This window comes from Leiobunum rupestre, chromosome 2 (assembly GCF_980474605.1).
Source record: "Leiobunum rupestre chromosome 2, qqLeiRupe1.1.hap1, whole genome shotgun sequence".
Taxonomy (NCBI): domain Eukaryota; kingdom Metazoa; phylum Arthropoda; class Arachnida; order Opiliones; family Sclerosomatidae; genus Leiobunum; species Leiobunum rupestre.
In genome coordinates this window covers 72,536,244-72,556,513 of record NC_143385.1, presented here as the reverse complement: position 1 = coordinate 72,556,513, position 20,270 = coordinate 72,536,244, and the positions used below count along the sequence as shown (strand labels likewise).

The 20,270-nt window shown below is 30.9% G+C and overlaps 1 protein-coding gene across 5 annotated transcripts in view; it reads right to left on the bottom strand.

Moving 5' to 3' along the window:
* LOC149958979 (CUGBP Elav-like family member 1) overlaps nucleotides 1-20,270 on the bottom strand; it is a 570,682-nt gene that overhangs the window by 518,084 nt on the left and 32,328 nt on the right. Inside the window, exon 1 of one of the 5 annotated variants that reach the window (XM_090166350.1) lies at nucleotides 13,069-13,152. The exons of the other annotated variants lie outside the window; for them this stretch is intronic. Within the exon in view, the coding sequence (XP_090022476.1) occupies nucleotides 13,069-13,106 (38 nt within the window). The 5' untranslated portion in view covers nucleotides 13,107-13,152. Of the gene's footprint in view, nucleotides 1-13,068; nucleotides 13,153-20,270 lie in introns of those variants that run through there. 5 annotated transcript variants of the gene reach the window in all.

Below are 20,270 nucleotides of genomic sequence, written 5' to 3'. Positions count from 1 at the left end.
TTTTGTTGGGTTTAGCTTTTCTATTTTGACCAGTTTCTGTGACCATTTCGAGCGGTCATTTTTGCTCTATTTTTGACCGGTTTCTGTGGTAATTTTCGAGCGGTAATGTTTGCTCTATTTTTGACCAGTTTCTGTGACTATTTCAAGCGGTAATTTTTGCTCTATTTTTGACCAATTTAGGTGACATTTTCGAGCGGTAATTTTTGCTCCATTTTTGACCAATTTATGTGACATTTTCGAGCGGTAATGTTTGCTCTATTTTTTACCATTTCGAGTGGTAATTTTCGAGCGGTAATTTTTGTTCTATTTTGACCAGTTTCTGTGAATATTACAAGCGGTAATTTTTTCTCTATTTTTGATCAGTTTCTTTAGATGTGACCAGATATTTTTTAATATGGTTCTATTTTTGTTCTACTAGAGCCAATTGAAACGTTTCATGTGATCAGATATTTTTGGTCTACTAGAGCCAATTGAAGCGTTTCATGTGACCAGATATTTTTGGTCTACTAGAGCCAATTGAAACGTTTCATGTGATCAGATATTTTTGGTCTACTAGAGCCAATTGAAGCGTTTCATGTGACCAGATATTTTTGGTCTACTAGAGCCAATTGAAGCGTTTCATGTGACCAGATATTTTTGGAATTTGGTTTACTCTGTCTTTCACTGGTAGTCGGCTGACTGCAATACACGTGTGCCATGCTGTCAGCCGACTTCCAGTGAAAGACAGAGTAAACCGAAGATTTATGTAGAAGTGCTCGAAATTGTTTATTCATTATCCACAAAATTTCCGATTTATTTAACTAAAGTTGGTAAAAAGAATATAATTTTAACTTATTTAATTATGTTTTTTACGCAACCAAGCATTTATTTGAATTAAAATGGTATTTATTTAAATAATTGTTTGTTTTGTTTAAATAATAGGTTTATCCACTTTCGTTTATTTAAACATTTTATAATTATTATTCAAATATTGGTTATTTAAATAAATATTATTTAAATATCGCCGAACTTATTTTATCCATGGATAAAAGTTAATCGAACGCCGACCTCTATAGAGATATTTCACGTCGTCTGCTTTCCCTAGCTTTGGCAGTGTAATGGTCGCCATTTTGAGCGGGTTTCTCAAAACGAAAAGGATTGGTGACGTAGACCCCTATACAAGTGAAATATCTCTATTATGTAGTCGGCCTTCAAAGAAAGAGACTTGTGACCTAAGAGCAACATTTAAACAAGAAGGCCACGTTGTTTTATAAAAATATCTATTAGGCAATTGTTTTGAAATTACGACTATTTTTGGTCAATAAAAGTTTTCAAGTGACAATTTATTATTCCAAATTAAAGAATTTAAAGCCGGTCATATTTTCCTCCAATTTGCTAAATTTCAGCCTTACACATTAAAGGAACCAAGATTAAAAACATTATTCAAAAATATACGTAACGTTAATTAAGTTAAAGGCGCAACAAAATAAGTCCCTTTATTAAAATCGCGTGCATTCAACAGGATTCCGTATTAAGAAACATAAAACGTAATATTGAGGTTCCTGCCCATTTTAATTATCTTCCCCAAAACGAGAGGGCGCTTATTAAAAATATATTCGGTATATTTGCTTAAGCGTACCGATGACGTCATCGCAGACACGGTTTAGAACCGCTTTACAGTCGTACAAAACGCGAATTAAAGCGTCGGTAGGTGGCGCTGGGGTGTCGACGAGACCCGCCCTCTAACGGCGAGACGTCTCGATTTACTTCTCATCCCGTCCACCGGGGGGCGCCACTATTGACGAGAGATGAGCCGAGACCTTATGAAGACTTCTCATTAGAAGAGCGAGTCATGACGGGAAAGAGGTTCTCGAAGGGGCCCGCGCGAGGGAGACGTCAAAACTCGGCACTGGGGGGCGCCAAATACGGTGGCGTAGTCTTGAACAATAATCAACGAAGCGGAGGTCGTTCTTCAACAGACAGCCGGGGAGAGCCGCGTCTATCAAAGCGTAGCACTTCGCTTGCCATCCACGCCGAAGACACTGTCTCCCTCTAGCGGGACGAATAACAACTAATTTCATCCCGGAGAAATCTAATATGGGGTTCCGTTCGCATCTCTGATTCACAATATTACGGACGGTGGTTACTTCTTTAGGTTGCTATGACAACGACTTATAGTATTCTAAAAGAAATTCACGATAGAATGTCATATCACGTGGTTACGTTCGCATCTTGTATAAAATCATACGTCATTCGGTTACTTCTGTTAGGTTGCTATGACAACGATTCAAGAAATTCAAAAGATAATCTTATAAGAGGTTCCGTTCGCACCGGAATTGGGTTCTTTAGGTTGCTATGACGACCGTTTACGATATTCAAAAGATAATCTAAAACGAGGTTGCGTTCACACATGATATAAATTAATACTTCTGTGGGTTACATATTTAGGTTGCTATGACGACGATTCACGAAATTCAAAAGATAATCTAAAACGAGGTTGCGTTCACATATGATAGAAATTAATATGTCAGTGGGCTATTTTTTTGGTTACTATGACGACGAATTAGGAAATTAACAATAGAACCTAATACGTGGTTCCGTTCGCATATGATGCATAAAAAAACATAGTGACATTAATTCGAATTTGAAAATTTAAAATCTTAAAGAAATATAAGAACATGTTTTTCGTACGATGAAGTCGTGATTTAAATCAAACAGCCCCCGAATAAATATCAATAATTTCCACACATTTTACATTAGTTATTAATTAATTAATTCGTAAACCCAAACACAAACCACTTTCAAGCTGATAAAAAAAATATTCGTATTAAAAACCAAATAGCACATAGGATTCAATAGAAAACTATCTCCATGGTAACCGCCAAAAAGGCCAAATACAAACCCTTTTTGAGCCTGAAGCCATCTTTTACGTAAACGCGCCAAAAAACTTCTATATCAGAAAAAAAACGAATAAAAATGAAATCGTCGCCCCTAGCCAGTTGGCTTTTGAGTGTTGCACTCGTGTAGTGCTGCGATTCAAAAGAACCTAAAAGGCGTCAGCCTTTCCTCGTTTTTAACGCTCATAAAAAGGGTTAACTTAATAAAAGAAAATATAGTAAACTTTTAGAGGGGAACAAGCCTTTTCATAAAATATATATAAATCTCCACCCTTTACAAATATTTTTAAACTTTGCCAAATAGAAAAAATACAATAAATGTTTCGAAAGGTTTTTATGAGATATTGAAGAAACGTTTACTTTTCTATATTGTCCTTTCTAAATCAACTAATAGAAAACGCAATTAAATTTTATTGTTAATAAATAATTGAATTTAATAAAGATTAATTTAAAATATGGTTTACGTTATCGCGGCACTCAAATTTTTTATTGACCACAGAAAACTCAAAAATAGGAAATTTTTAGTCGATTTATAGGATTTTATAGGATAACTTTGTGGCAAAATATAGGATAAATTTCTTTAAAATTACAGGAAAATATAGGATAAATTTCTTTAAAATTACAGGAAAATATAGGATAATTTCTTTAAAATTACAGGAAAATATAGGATAAATTTCTTTAAAATTACAGGAAAATATAGGATAAATTTCTTTAAAATTACAGGAAATATATAGGATAAATTTCTTTAAAATTACAGGAAAATATAGGATAATTTCTTTAAAATTACAGGAAAATATAGGATAAATTTCTTTAAAATTACAGGAAAATATAGGATAAATTTCTTTAAAATTACAGGAAAATATAGGATAAATTTCTTTAAAATTACAGGAAAATATAGGATAAATTTCTTTAAAATTACAGGAAAATATAGGATAAATTTCTTTAAAATTACAGGAAAATATAGGATAAATTTCTTTAAAATTACAGGAAAATATAGGATAAATTTCTTTAAAATTACAGGAAAATATAGGATAAATTTCTTTAAAATTACAGGAAAATATAGGATAAATTTCTTTAAAATTACAGGAAAATATAGGATAAATTTCTTTAAAATTACAGGAAAATATAGGATAAATTTCTTTAAAATTACAGGAAAATATAGGATAAATTTCTTTAAAATTACAGGAAAATATAGGATAAATTTCTTTAAAATTACAGGAAAATATAGGATAATTTCTTTAAAATTACAGGAAAATATAGGATAAATTTCTTTAAAATTACAGGAAAATATAGGATAAATTTCTTTAAAATTACAGGAAAATATAGGATAAATTTCTTTAAAATTACAGGAAAATATAGGATAAATTTCTTTTAAATTACAGGGAAATATAGGGAAAATGTCTTTAAAATTACAGGGAAATATAGGAAAAATGTCTTTAAAATTACAGGAAAATATATAATTTTTACCTATATTTTAGTAAAAGTTTCCTATTGGCAACCGAAATGAAATTGCCTGAAATTTCCCTGATTTAAGATTATTTTTAAAAATTCCCTGACTTTTACCTGATTGAAATTGAAGGTTAATGAACTCAGTGTTTGATAATAAATTTCTCGGCTTCCGATTGGTCAAATTTGGTCAAACCAAAGTTATTTGAACTAATAATATGGCGAGCAACAACTTAATAATTGGGAGCCAAATCCGTAAACCCAACGGTTCTCGAGATAGTTTTTGAATGACCTTGCCGAGGGGCAGGTCACTTCCTTGATTAACGACGCACCCCTTAAAAGATTAAATCCGATTTAATCGTGATTATTTTGATTAAATTCAATTTAATCACGATTAAGTTGATTAAATTCAATTTAATCACGATTAAGTTGATTAAATCACGTTTAATCATGATTAGAATGTTTAAATCTGATTTAATCATGATTAAATTATAAATCTGATTAAAATGATAAATCTATTTAAAATGATTAAATCCAAATTAAAAAGATTATATCATGATTAGAATGATTAAATCTCGTTTAAATGATTAAATCCTGATTAAAAAGATTAGATCATGATTAGAATGATTAAATCTCGTTTAAACCGTGATTAGATTTTCTAACCTTGATTAGATTTTTTTCATCTTGATTACCCTGATTTAATCACGATTACCCTGATTTAATAATTTTACTATGATTAAGACGCACCCAAAATGGAAGTGACCTGCCCCTCGGACCTTGCAGACATGGTGCAACGTCATTATATTTTACGCTAGTTAATGTCCCCTTGCACGAGGTATGTTCCATAGAAATTTTAAGGTTTTTTTTTAAAAAAGTTTTTCAGTTATTTATAATTTTTAATTTTTTTAGTTATTTATTATTTTAAATTTGTTTAGTTATTTATTATTTTTAATTTTTTAGTTATTTAAAATTTAATGTTTTTTAGTTATTTATAATTTCCTGTTTTTTAGTTATTTATAATTTCCTGGTTTTTTAGTTATTTTAATTTCCTGTTTTTTAGTTATTTTTAATATCCTGTTTTTTAGTTATTTATAATTTCCTGTTTTTTAGTTATTTATAATTTCCTGGTTTTTTTAGTTATTTATAATTTCCTGGTTTTTTTAGTTATTTATAATTTCCTGTTTTTTAGTTATTTATAATTTCCTGTTTTTTTAATTATTTATAATTTCCTGTTTTTTAGTTATTTATAATTTCCTGTTTTTTAGTTATTTATAATTTCCTGTTTTTTTAATTATTTAGAATTTCCTGTTTTTTAGTTATTTATAATTTCCTGTTTTTAGTTATTTATAATTTCCTGTTTTTTTAATTATTTAGAATTTCCTGTTTTTTAGTTATTTATAATTTCCTGTTTTTTAGTTATTTATAATTTCCTGGTTTTTTAGTTATTTTAATTTCCTGTTTTTTAGTTATTTTTAATTTCCTGTTTTTTAGTTATTTATAATTTCCTGTTTTTAGTTATTTATAATTTCCTGTTTTTTAGTTATTTATAATTTCCTGGTTTTTTAGTTATTTATAATTTCCTCGTTTTTTAGTTATTTATAATTTCCTGTTTTTTAGTTATTTATAATTTCCTGTTTTTTAGTTATTTATAATTTCCTGTTTTTTAGTTATTTATAATTTCCTGTTTTTTTAGTTATTTATAATTTCCTGTTATTTAGTTATTTATAATTTCCTGTTTTTTTAGTTATTTATAATTTCTTGTTTTTTAGTTATTTATAATTTCCTGTTTTTTTAATTATTTATAATTTCCTGTTTTTTAGTTATTTATAATTTCCTGTTTTTTAGTTATTTATAATTTCCTGTTTTTTTAATTATTTATAATTTCCTGTTTTTTAGTTATTTATAATTTCCTGTTTTTTAGTTATTTATAATTTCCTGTATAAAAGATTTGTCTCATCCCAACGACCTTTGAAAGGAAACGAAAGAAGGCTGTAGATAAAACAGTAGATTTCACCCTCCAACGAAGACTAGATAACGTTTCTTTTTGGTTGGAGAACAGAGAAAAAGGCTTAGCGGGAGTTGGAAGAGATAGGACACTCGCGTCCTGTTCTCGCCCGCAAATCCCCCTCAAAATCAAAAAGGCACCGATGACCCCAACCCCGAAAGCCGGATGCGAGAGCTACATCTCTTTTCCATCTTCCAACAATCCCTTCAGCATCGCCATAAGGCTCCCTGCTGAGAAAATTCATCGCCCGTTCTCACTGAAGCTCTCAATCGATAAAAACGGATTTTGATAATTATACGTCAAGTAAACACGTGTTTCGCAGCGAGTCCTGACAAAAATTTATATACAATCTTGGAATATTTTCGTCAATTTCTAGGGTTATTTTTCGCAATTTATAGGAATATTTTTGTCAATTTATAGGATTATTAAATTGTCAATCCATAGGGGTTATTCTTGTCCATTCATAGGGGTTATTTGTCAATTTATATTGTGATTTTTGTCAATTTATATTATGATTTTTGTCAATTTATATTGTGATTTTTGTCAATTTATATCGTGATTTTTGTCAATTTATATCGTGATTTTTGTCAATTTATATTGTGATTTTTGTCAATTTATATCGTGATTTTTGTCAATTTATATCGTGATTTTTGTCAATTTATACTGTGACCTTTGTCAATTTATATTGTGATTTTTGTCAATTTATATTGTGATTTTTGTCAATTTATATTGTGATTTTTGTCAATTTATATTGTGATTTTTGTCAATTTATATTGTGATTTTTGTCAATTTATATCGTGATTTTTGTCAATTTATATTGTGATTTTTGTCAATTTATATCGTGATTTTTGTCAATTTATATCGTGATTTTTGTCAATTTATATCGTGATTTTTGTCAATTTATATCGTGATTTTTGTCAATTTATATCGTGATTTTTGTCAATTTATATCGTGATTTTTGTCAATTTATATCGTGATTTTTGTCAATTTATATTGTTATTTTGGTTAAGCAGGGTAAATAAAAAGTAGATTATTATTATTATTAAAATTCCCCGACTTTTCCAGGAATTCCCGGTTTTCCAGGTACCGTGGCAACCCTGCAAAATGTGTAAGCACGCAGAAAAGCAATGAATAGGGGCGAGGTGGTTTCGGTAATTATCGAAAATCGAAGCGAGTTAAACGGGTAATAAGTGGGCTAGCCTAATCCGATAAACAAAGCGACTCAACGAAACCGAAACAACAACCACTCGGGACGGCCCGGGGAAGAAAAATAACCCGGAGAACAATAAAACCATTAAAACGCGAGTGTACTCTTCTAAGAGTGGCATGGGGGGGGCTTAAGCCCCTGCACACCCCCCTCGTTGGCTCTGATTAGCTTTCGACTAATTACTTCACGACTGAGGCGTCAATTAGCCCCGCGCCGTACAACCCAACAAACGGCCAATCAGGAATGCGGGTGGGTGGGGTTTAGTCCTCCGGACGGGTGTGGCTGGGGGGATAAAGCCCCTAATTACGGGGAAAACTCGGGGGTTAAAACGAACTCCTAATCTTTCAACGGAAACTTTCAATACGAAAAGTCTGAGCTCCTCGATTGGAAAAAGCGCCCGCGCAGTCTGACTCTCTCTCTCTCGGCGGCGATGGTGGTTCTTCTAAGTCCGCGCTGTATCAGGGGGTTCTTTTCGGTCCGCGCTGTATCAGGTTCTTCTCGGTCCGCGCTGACGACGCCGAGAAAGAGAAAAAAGACCTCTTATCTACCGAAAGTCAGCCGTTCGTGAAAGAGGTCTGCGCAATAATTGCACACTTGAACGCCCTCTGGTGGGGATTTTTCGAGACTCTTCTTCGGTGGAGTCAGTGGAGAGATAGTGGTGGGGGTTTTAGCGACCCCCCCTTTTTGAAAGTCTGGTACCCGCATAGGCAAGAAGGATTATCGAATAGCGGACCATGTAAGGTAGTTCGATCGGCTTAAAACATAGCGCGTAGATTTTACCCTCTTAGTGCCTTTCGATCGAAGTTCGATTTAACTTGGGAACATTGAATTTTTTGCGGCGGGGGGAGGAGGCTATACAAGACGGTGTTTAAGCCCCCCTGCCAATGTTCCCAATACGAGCGAGAGCGCGAGGCGCACCCTGGTGGGTAGAATAATCACTCCTTTTCAAAGACTACTTTTTGCGCCCATTTAGACTTATTTTTCGAGGGAACTTTCGGGGCCTTATATGGAATCTTGGGAACAACTATGGTTCTATTTTGTTACCAAAAAAAGTGGTCGAATTTCAATTTGTCAAATAAATAAAAATTTCTTTTTGAAGAGGAAATAAAATTTTTATTTTCGAAAAATAGACTTGATTCGTTTAGTTTATGAGATAATTAAATTTGATTTATTTTACTTTATAATTTTAAGAAATATTATATATTAGTATAATATAAAAATAATAGCAGTGGCGTAGCCAAAATTCCTTCAAGCGAGGGGTTCAAACTATGTAAAATAGCTGAGGAGTCGAGAAGGGGGCGGGATTTACGCTACTGAATAATAATACATAAAAATAATGAAATTTAAACTGTAGTGGAGTGGGGAAGTGTTAGCAAGTTAAAGGGGCTTCACCGTTCCATAAAAACGGTAATAGTAAGTGTAGGTAGCTGTTAGCTGGCGTGGCATGAACAACTTGCCACCACCCACCTACGTCGTTTAACCCGGCCGTTAATGGCATATAGGAGCAACAAACACAAGGAGAACGCAGCTAGCCTTTAAACACGCTAACGCAGTGTTGTGTACAAATTTCATTGGACGAGCGTTTACGCTGAACGTTTTACGGGCGGGGGAAATTTCGAATTTTCCCCTTCCGGCGGCAGCAGGGGCTAAGGCGTCTATCCAATGAAAATTGTACACAAGAAAATGCACGACTTTTAAAGGGCTGCGTCCTCCTTGTGTGGGGTGTTGTGTTTGTTGCTCCTAGATAACATTAAACGTCGCTAGATGACTTGGGTATTAGCCCAACTGATTATTATCAGCTAGGCTAATACCCAAGGCACCACCTAAGTCATCAAGCGACTTTTGAAGCCATTAATTCGGGTGGCCGGGTTACAATTCGTAGGTGAGTGGTGGCAAGCCCTTCATGCCACGCGAGCCAACAGCTCCCTACACTAACTATTACCGTTAACCTCCACAGGTTTTTATGGAAGGGGAAACCAAAGAGCTCGGGGGAAACCCCCTTAAAGAAGTAGGGAGAGAACTGGCAAACTCAACGCAGAAGGAGTTGTTCCGAGTTTTCACTATTCAGGATTAATTCTACATTTTAATTATTTTATTGAATTAAATAATAGTGTAAGTATAATAATATGTAAATGTTGATAAACTGCATTGCAACAGCCCTTTTAACAGCTAAAAATGAATTTCAATAGCCCTATCACAGATAACTACCTGCAAGTTTTTATGGAGACAGGAAAACCCCTTTAAGAGACATTCAAGCTGCTCTTGCTTCGAGGCGAAAGTGCTAACCACTCCGCCACCCTGCCATAACGAAGAAAATAATATTTCCTACCAAAATAATAGCATAATAATAAAATTATATTTAACGTCAAAATAGATTATGTTTCAATGACATATTGTTTCTTATTATTTTCCAAAAAACAAAACAAAAAAAGTGACGTGAGAAAACACTAGGAGGCAGAATATGCTCAAACTGTAGCATGGCCTAGTTCAAAGGGAGGCCACCTGTGGCGCTGGCGTGCTACGACAAAGATTCGAGCTTCTCAGAACAGATTCTATCAGCTAATTTCTTCCCACGGACACTTTGGTGCCTTTCAAGTAGAATATATTACAGAGTTTGAGTTCGCACCAGAAAACGTGTACGTAGAACGTATAGACTGTGCACAATACAACACTTTCTGGACGTTCTCCCTACACGGTGTTAAGGTGGGATTAACCCCCATTAGAGTACCGTTCAGCCTTATTCTGATGTGCCTTTTTGAAGGTCAAGATAACCATTCTCGTGGTCAAGATCTCCACGTTTATACTGTTATTTGTAGTGTTGTAAGTCGGAAAATTGTTCGGAAAATAACCGAGGCCTTTTATTCGGAAATTTTTCGTATTTTTCCGAAAAAAATAAAAAAGTTTTCATTCCATTTTGTTTGCAAATTTAAACAAAGCGGCATTTTCACCTCATTTTTTCGAATCTGAAAGTAAAATTAAAACTCTAAACTAGTTTAAACTGATTAACAATGTAACACTTTCAATGTTTTGTAGTATGTTTACTGATATTAGACATTTTATATCGATAAAAAAATAAAAACATTAAAAACCCTCAAAAAGTAATTTATGTTTCAATTTCTTTATTTTTCCGATTTGTGGAAAATTTTCCACATTTTATTTTTCCGGAAAATTAACAACACAAATAAATATTAATAATGACCACATCTTCCAAAAGCGTCAACTTTGATCCGGACCATAAAAACAGTAGCGAACAAATAGAAGATTAAGGGTCTGCCCTACGCGGTAGATTATTACGAGGGAGGAGTGAAATCCCCCTTAAAAAGTGGCCCTTTTACGCTGGCAGAGATAAGAGAAAACTAGGACATAGAACTTTAATGTCTTTATATAATATCTTGATCTTCGGCCCTAGGTTCGTAAAACGCTTAAGCCACAGTACTATCTTCAACGAATTTTCGACCATAAACCGCTCCCGTCACTTCAAACCACGGGTTGTCATAGTAACTCGGACCACGAGAAAAGGAGACGTTTTTCCGTCGCTATGGAAACGAAAAGATATTTCTCGAGGCTTTTGAATAGGCACTATATTTGGGTATATGCAAATTTTTTTATTATCCGTGGTTAAAATTGTAATTATGGAAATTTAAAATGGTGGCATTTTTAAAAATTAAAAACCTTTATTATGATTGTTTTAAAATCATAGGAGTTTTCGAGCTCGAGGCTCTTTATCAACTGTGTCTTGTTAAACTTGTCAAGGCCTCCACTCAAATCTTCATTATTTTAATAGGAAAATAGGATTTATTTTTTAAATATTGGACTTTATAGGATTTTATTTTTTTAAATATGGACTTTATAGGATTTTTTTAAATATTGGACTTTATAGGATTTTATTTTTTTAATATAGGACATTATAGGATTTTATTTTTGAAACGTAGGACTTTATAGGGTTTTATTTTAAAAAATATAGGACTTTATAGGGTTTTATTTTAAAAAATATAGGACTTTATAGGGTTTTATTTTAAAAAAAAATATAGGACTTTATAGGGTTTTATTTTAAAAAATATAGGACTTTATAGGGTTTTATTTAAAAAAATATAGGACTTTATAGGGTTTTTTAATATAGGACTTTATAGGACTATTTTTCAAAATTATAGGATTTTATAGAACTATATTTTAAAATATATAGGACTTTATAGGATTACATTTCTAAAATATAGGACTTAATGACTTTTTTTTCAAAATTATAGGATTTTATATGACTTTTTTTTAATTATAGGATTTTATATGACAATTTTTTTAAATTATAGGATTTTATGACAATTTTTTTAAATTATAGGATTTTATATGACTTTTTTTTAAATTATAGGATTTTATATGACTATTTTTTTAAAATTATAGGATTTTATATGACTATTTATTTTAAATTATATTATTTTATAGGCCTATACATGCTATTTCATTTTCTAACTTTATAAATTTAAAAACAAAATCTATATTTAGTGAAATAAATATTTGATTTTCACTTAAAAAATAGAAACTATTTAACCATTTTATCACCAAAATATACTAGTAGCTAACCATGTTAACAATAACAAAAGTATAGACTAGAATGACTTGGTATATGAATTTATCCTATAGCTAAATCTAGCAATTTAACAAGAGTGGTTGGATTTCAAATGGGCAAAATATCAAAGTTATAGGACTTTATAGAACTTTTTGGGGATTTTGCTAAGAATATAGGATGTTATAGTCCTGACATTTTTTTTGTACCTTTTAAAAAGTTGAACAAGACCTAATTAAATATTATGCTATCGTCTATTTTATCTCAGCCGTAACCATGGAAACGAAGATCAAAGCGAAAAGTGATTGAAAATAAGCATGTAAAAATTATTTTCGTCGCTATGGAAACCAAAAATGTTTGTCACCAGGTCAAAGGAAATATTGTACAGAATTATATTATATTAAAGGCCTACGGAATCGATTGAAAAATTATTATTATTATTATTATTTAAAGCAACTGTCGGCTCTATCATTTCCACCTGTATTATGATAAGGCCCTTGTTATTAGAGATGACAATGAATCTATCCAATTCTTCGGAAAAACGACATTACTGGAGAGCGTGGTGCCATCTATTAATGGCGACGGAAGCTAACATTCAAAATAACGAAACAATAAGGTCGTCAGAGAACCAATTATAATTATTATAATTAGACAACTAGTACCTAAATTATATATCCCATATAAAATATATTGTTTAAAATTACTGTAATTTATCTTATTGACCAATTTACAAACGAGGGGTACCTATAAATATCGCCTTTTGGGTCAAAATGTAGCTTAATTATGTTGTTTTGTGGTTAAAAAAAACACCTACTTTACGTCGAACCGACGTTTAATAAAAATTGTTTCCGTTACTATGGAAACGGGGAAAAAATATTTAGGACAAACGTTTTCGGAGGCGTGTTCAAATTTATATTTTTCGGGTAACCACGGAAACGCTCTTTCGAAAAAGAGACGGGTGTCAAAATCAACTTACCTCCAAGATGTCTTGGTTAGATAGGCGGCCGAGAACATGACCTAGTGTGAACCCGACTGCTTTAACCTTTACCGACAATGCGACGGTAGACAAGATTTCGTTAGATCGTTATTATTAGATTCAATTTTACGTTTACAGCTTGAAAGACATTTGAAGAAGGCTGTCTGTGGCGCAGGTTTTCCGCTTCAAAGACGCGAAACGCGCAAGATGTCAGCCAAGAAATGCAGGGTAACCGGGAGGACCTTTTCCCCAGCTTGTAACCTTGCCAAAAGAGTAGAGCAAGATACTTGGTCTAAGTACTCTTAAGAGTCACGGCGTCTGCTAGGCCGATATACTTGACAAAAACTAACCGAAACCATGTTTATCTTATCTTTTACAAAGACCAGCGTGCATCAAGTATCGAGAACATATTTATGTCACCGAGAGAGTAAGAGTCAAAACGGTTTATGGAAAGAAGTAGTACGTACTACCATGTCAGTGAGAACCTACGAGAAAAACCTTTAATAGAAAGAAAATTACTATCAAAACGTATTCAAGTCACTGAGGGCTTACTTATGAAATAAACCTTTTATAGAAAGAAAACTACTACCAAATACGTAGTAAAATCACTGAGAACCTACCAGAAAACACTTTAATACAAAGTAAACTACCAAAAAGGTATTCAAATCGCTGAGAACCTACCAGAAAACACTTTATTAGAAATTAAACTACCAAAAACGTATTCAAATCACTGAGAACCTATGATAAAACGCTTTATTAGAAATTAAACTACCAAAAACGTATTCAAATCGCTGAGAACTTATGATAAAACGCTTTATTAGAAATTAAACTACCAAAAATGTATTCAAATCACTGAGAACCTATGATAAACCCTTTAATAGAAATGAAACTACCAAAAACGTATTCAAATCACTGAGAACCTATGATAAAACGCTTTATTAGAAATTAAACTACCAAAAACGTATTCAAATCACTGAGAACCTATGATAAACCCTTTAATAGAAATGAAACTACCAAAAACGTATTCAAATCACTGAGAACCTATGATAAAACGCTTTATTAGAAATTAAACTACCAAAAATGTATTCAAATCACTGAGAACCTATGATAAAACGCTTTATTAGAAATTAAACTACCAAAAACGTATTCAAATCACTGAGAACCTATGATAAACCCTTTAATAGAAATGAAACTACCAAAAACGTATTCAAATCACTGAGAACCTATGATAAAACACTTTAATAGAAATTAAACTACCAAAAACGTATTCAAATCGCTGAGAACCTATGATAAACCCTTTAATAGAAATTAAACTAGCAAAAACGTATTCAAATCACTGATAACCTATGATAAACCCTTTAATATAAATTAAACTACCAAAAACGTATTCAAATCACTGAGAACCTATGATAAACCCTTTAATACAAAGTAAACTACCAAAAAGGTATTCAAATCGCTGAGAACCTACCAGAAAACACTTTAATAGAAATTAAACTACCAAAAACGTATTCAAATCGCTGAGAACCTATGATAAACCCTTTAATAGAAATTAAACTACCAAAAACATATTCAAATCACTGAGAACCTATGATAAACCCTTTAATACAAAGTAAACTACCAAAAAGGTATTCAAATCGCTGAGAACCTACCAGAAAACACTTTAATAGAAATTAAACTACCAAAACCGTATTCAAATCACTGAGAACCTATGATAAAACGCTTTATTAGAAATTAAACTACCAAAAACGTATTCAAATCACTGAGAACCTATGATAAAACGCTTTATTAGAAATTTAACTACCAAAAACGTATTCAAATCACTGAGAACCTATGATAAACCCTTTAATAGAAAGTAAACTACGACCAAAAACCTATTAAAATCAATAAGAACCTACACATCGAAAGAAAACATATTTAAATCACAGAGAACATACTAAACACCCTATTTTCAGAAGCAAGCAAGATCAGTTCATTTTGGTTTATATTTTCCGAATCACCACAGTCAAAAAATAAAGTTTTTGTACATAGCTAAGGTGACATACGTGAAGGACGTTTATTTCGAAATACAAGAACATTATAAATCGAATATTTATGGCGATCAATGAGATATCCTTACTGTGCTGTATGCAATGTTTTGTTTAAAAAATATACCGATAAATAAGTAAGGTGTAATACGTATTTAGGATTTGCACGTTTGTCAATTTAGTGAGATAACTATGTCGCGTTTGCAGAGATTAGGCGCCCGTGCCTTCGAGATAATACGGCAAATTATCGGACGTTAAGAGAAAACAGAAAATTCGATTTAGGCACGTATCGGGCTTCCCCGCAAAACGCACGCCGGTTGACCTAAGTTGTATACCTATGTTGTACAATAATACACGTACGAAATTTCGATATAACTATCGAATACAAAACAACGTTATAAACAAGGGTAAAACCAGGGCTCCCACCAAAATCTGAAAATAAAAAATAGGGAAATTTTTCAGGCTAGATATAGGGTGAAATAGGAACCAAATTTTGAAAAGTAGGAACCAAATAGGGACCATTTCAATAAAAATGAGACCTTTATTTTTTACAAAAATGATTTTTAAAATAGGGTATTTCTAAAACTGACTTAGTTTTAATTTCTAAAAATATTTTATCACAAAAATGACCTATTTTTACTCATTATGAATTTTACCGAATATTTCAATTTAGCCGAGCTCGTGGCGCCACCTAACGTACATTATCGCAAACGTTAATCGATAGAATTCTGGTTCAATATTATATTATTTTTACTTTTAAATATAAAATTTATTCAATATTTTTTTCATCTCTCGAAACCGTGTAGGGGAAAATTCATAATTTTTAAATAGTATATTTTGACTTTAAAATGAGAAATTTATTTATTTATAATGCACAGTTTTTGTAGTTCGATATTGACAGCTGTGTAATAACTTGTTGTTTTACTTCAAACTGTTTTATTACACAATACCTTTATGGTATAAAATGGTGAAAGTGGTAAATAATATATTTCCATGAATTATAATTATAAAACTACATTTATGGAGATAAAATCTTTAATATTTAGAACAGACTTGTAGAGTAATGAAAATAAAGTTTATCAGAAGTAGATGAACCGAAGTTATCAAAATAGCGCTCAGAATCGGAGGGCGTTTTCCTTATGAAAATGATGAGAAAATCGAGTCGAATAAAAGCTAATTTCCATCCCCGTTTTTTGACGCGATAAATTGCACTTGGGAATTGTGGGTATAGCTATTTCTATGTATAAAAAATGGTTTCATAAAATTAAAAACGTTTTTTCTTCGGCCTAGGAGCGCACAAAATTTCAAATTCGAGGTAAAAATGTAACTTCATAAGGAAAACGCATCCAAAATGGGGAGTAGAACAGTCTGATAACTTCGGTTCATTTACTTCTGGTATTATACAATATATATTTACCAGTGGTATACAAAATATTCGAAAAAAATTGTATTTTTGGAATAAAAAAAATTAACTGATTTGATTTTTTTTAATAAAAATCAAATCAATCGATCGTTTTATTTAAAATTTATTTTATTTTATTGAAATTGATTGATATTTTACAATTAATAACTCTTTTCCCTTATAATTAACGGATATGTTACTTTTATCAGTTACCTAATCTTGAATTAAATTAAATCATAATTAAATTTAATTACTATTTAATATTTTAGTGTGCTCAGAATTACTATGTATTTTAATATTTTAAAAAACCAATTATTTTTCATTTGTTATTCCTCTATTGAAATACGTTGCGATTTAAATCAATGATTTTTTTTTAAAAAATCACTTGTTCTAAATCACAATGTATTTCAATGGAAAAATAAAAAATGTAAAATAATAGGTTATTAAAAATTATATGTATAGTATTTATATAAATTAAAATAAAGTTATTATCCACAAAATTATACATTATATAAATACATCCTCCAATTGAAACTTCAAATATATATCTTTTAATATTATAATATAGTATTAATATAAATTAAAATAAAATTATCATACATAAAAAATATATATTATATAAATACATCCTCCAATTGAAACTTCAAATAATTTTTTTTAATATTATAATACGCATGGATTAAGTTAGAAATTTAAAAAATACCATTGAAAACTCCTTTTTTTTAAAACGACGGACATTAAATATTAAAATAGTTAAAGACGAAATCTTCGTGCGTATCAATCACAAAGAGGGTCAAAAAAATCGCTACGAAACTTTGTACCAGCCTTAAGAAAAACGTTCCGATTGGCTAACTTCTAATAGAGGAACTACTAGCGCCAGCCAGCGAGAGATTTTTAGGAACCCTAACATGTCTAGCGCGTATTAATAAAGACGAACTCGATATTTCAACTCCGAAAAGTCGGCGTTGGAAACGGCCACTCCCGCCTTTAACTGCACTGTCAATAAAAAGCTCCGTTTTTAAATAACGATTTAATAACAAAGACAAGGTCATTTGTCAGCCCGTTTATAAGGCAGGAAGTAGAGGAAACAAGTTGGCCAAAAGTAACAATCAATTCGACGTTTAAGATATTTTACTTGAATATTAATTTAACTCTGAAATATAATGTAATATTAATTTAATTTCTAATGTAATATTAATTTAATTTCTAATGTAATATTAATTTAATTTCTAATGTAATATTAATTTAATTTCTATTGTAATATTAATTTAATTTCTATTGTAATATTAATTTAATTTCTATTGTAATATTAATTTAATTTCTATTGTAATATTAATTTAATTTCTAATGTAATATTAATTTAAGTTCTAATGTAATATTAATTTAATTTCTAAGGTAATATTAATTTAATTTCTAAGGTAATATTAATTTACTTCTTATATTTAATTTAATATTAATTTACCTCTTATATTTAATTTAATATTAATTTACTTCTTATATTTAATTTAATATTAATTTACCTCTTATATTTAATTTAATATTAATTTACATCTTATACTTAATTTAATATTAATTTAATTCTTATAATTAATTTAATATTAACTTAATTCTTATAATTAATTGAATATTAATTTCCCTCTTATATTTAATTGAATATTAATTTCCCTCTTATATTTAATTGAATATTAATTTCCCTCTTATATTTAATTGAATATTAATTTCCCTCTTATATTTAATTGAATATTAATTTACCTCTTATATTTAATTTAAAATTAATTCATATCTTATATTTATTTTAAAATTAATTAATATCTTATATTTTATTTAATAATTTACCTCTTTTATTTTATTTAATAATTTACCTCTTTTATTTTATTTAAAATTAATTAATATCTTATATTTTATTTAATAATTTACCTCTTTTATTTTATTTAATAATTTACCTCTTTTATTTTATTTAAAATTAATTAATATATTATATTTATTTTAATATTAATTTACCTCTTTTATTTAATTGAATATTAATTTGCCTCTTATATTTAATTAAATATTAATTTCCCTCTTATATTTAATTAAATATTAATTTATCTCTTATATTTAATTAAATATTAATTTACCTCTTATATTTAATTGAATATTAATTTACCTCTTAATATGTAATTTCATTTAAAAATTACGTTTTTAACCTTTAGCTCCACTACATAGGAGGCTCTATATTCCTAGAACGGACAGCGACGAAGCGAAAAACCCTGTACGCCCTAAGAGCTACTTTGCAGATATCCGAGGCCCAAATTACCTTTCCCAATGGTGTCAACCAAACACGAAATTTATCAAATTTCTTCCCTTTATCGAAATATAACTCGGGTGTCATCTACGTTGCGCCGGACTAGAAATACTGTTCCATAAAAGTCACTCCACACTCCAATTGGGATCCCGAGAAACGAAGGGGGGTGGAGGGGGAGGCAAAATCGAATTTTATGACCAGAAATTTCTCAGTATACATCTTCTCCAACGAGAGCTTTTTTTTATAAAAATCTGAGAAAAACTTTTAGCCGAGAGATTTATTTTACGAGGTTACGAAATGGGCTCGGAAATCTTTAAATTACAGATAAAGAAATATCCAGTTGTAGTGGCGATGCGTTTTGCAGCGTTTAAAGTTAAGTTACAACAATTAAAATTATACGCGCGTTTTCGGTAAGTACAGAAATCCAAATTGATAAATAAATTTTGAACTAGTCATCTAATTTAAAATTTATCACAAAATCTTAAACTGGTCACAACTTAAAATTGTACAACCAAATCTTAAACTGGTCACAACTTAAAATTGTACAACCAAATCTTAAACTGGTCACAACTTAAAATTGTACAACCAAATCTTAAACTGGTCACAACTTAAAATTGTACAACCAAATCTTAAACTGGTCACTGAATTGAAAATTGATCACAAAATCTTAAACTGGTCACAACTTTTAATTGTACAACCGAATCTTAAACTGGTCACAACTTAAAATTGTACAACCAAATCTTGACCTGGTTCAAATATTCGAAAATTGATCACAGAATCTTAAACTGGTCATATGCTCAAAAATTGATTTGAGTATAAATGGCCAAGAAATACCTCAAATTTTAACCAGTATAAATGGCCAAGAAATACCTCAAATTTTAACCAGTATAAATGGCCAAGAAATACCTCAAAAGTCAATAGCATAACGTAACGAAATACTTAAAGCAGAATACAAAATTCGCGATTCTAAACGTCATAGTAAATGACGAAACTCTTCGACGTCGTAAGTCCGAACAGTGGCGTAAATACGAATACATAGACGCCAGACCAGTGACACCAACCAATGACCCCTACCATCGAACCAATCTCTTAAACCTGGCACGTACAAGATGAGAAAAAAAATAGCATCGTGTCCCCCATAGGAATCAATACAAATCGTCTCTTAAGCCTCGGCTTTGGCATAGGAGGGGGGGTTGTCGCGCGACATGACGTCACGACGACATCCAGTTCCAAATAACCCCCCTGCACCCACCTCCATTTACAACAGATAAAAATAAAATAGAATATAACTGAAATAAAACCAAACCTTCCGTAAATCGCGCCTCCTGTTGTTTATTTTTTAAATCAAATTAGCGGTCAACATAAATTTCAATCAAAGAATGGGCGATTGTCTCCGGAACGTAATCCCGTTAGGACAGATCCCCCGGGGGACCCCCCCAAGGCCAGACAGTTAAAAAAAGCGACTGCTTAAAAAAGATAAATATGTAAGCAA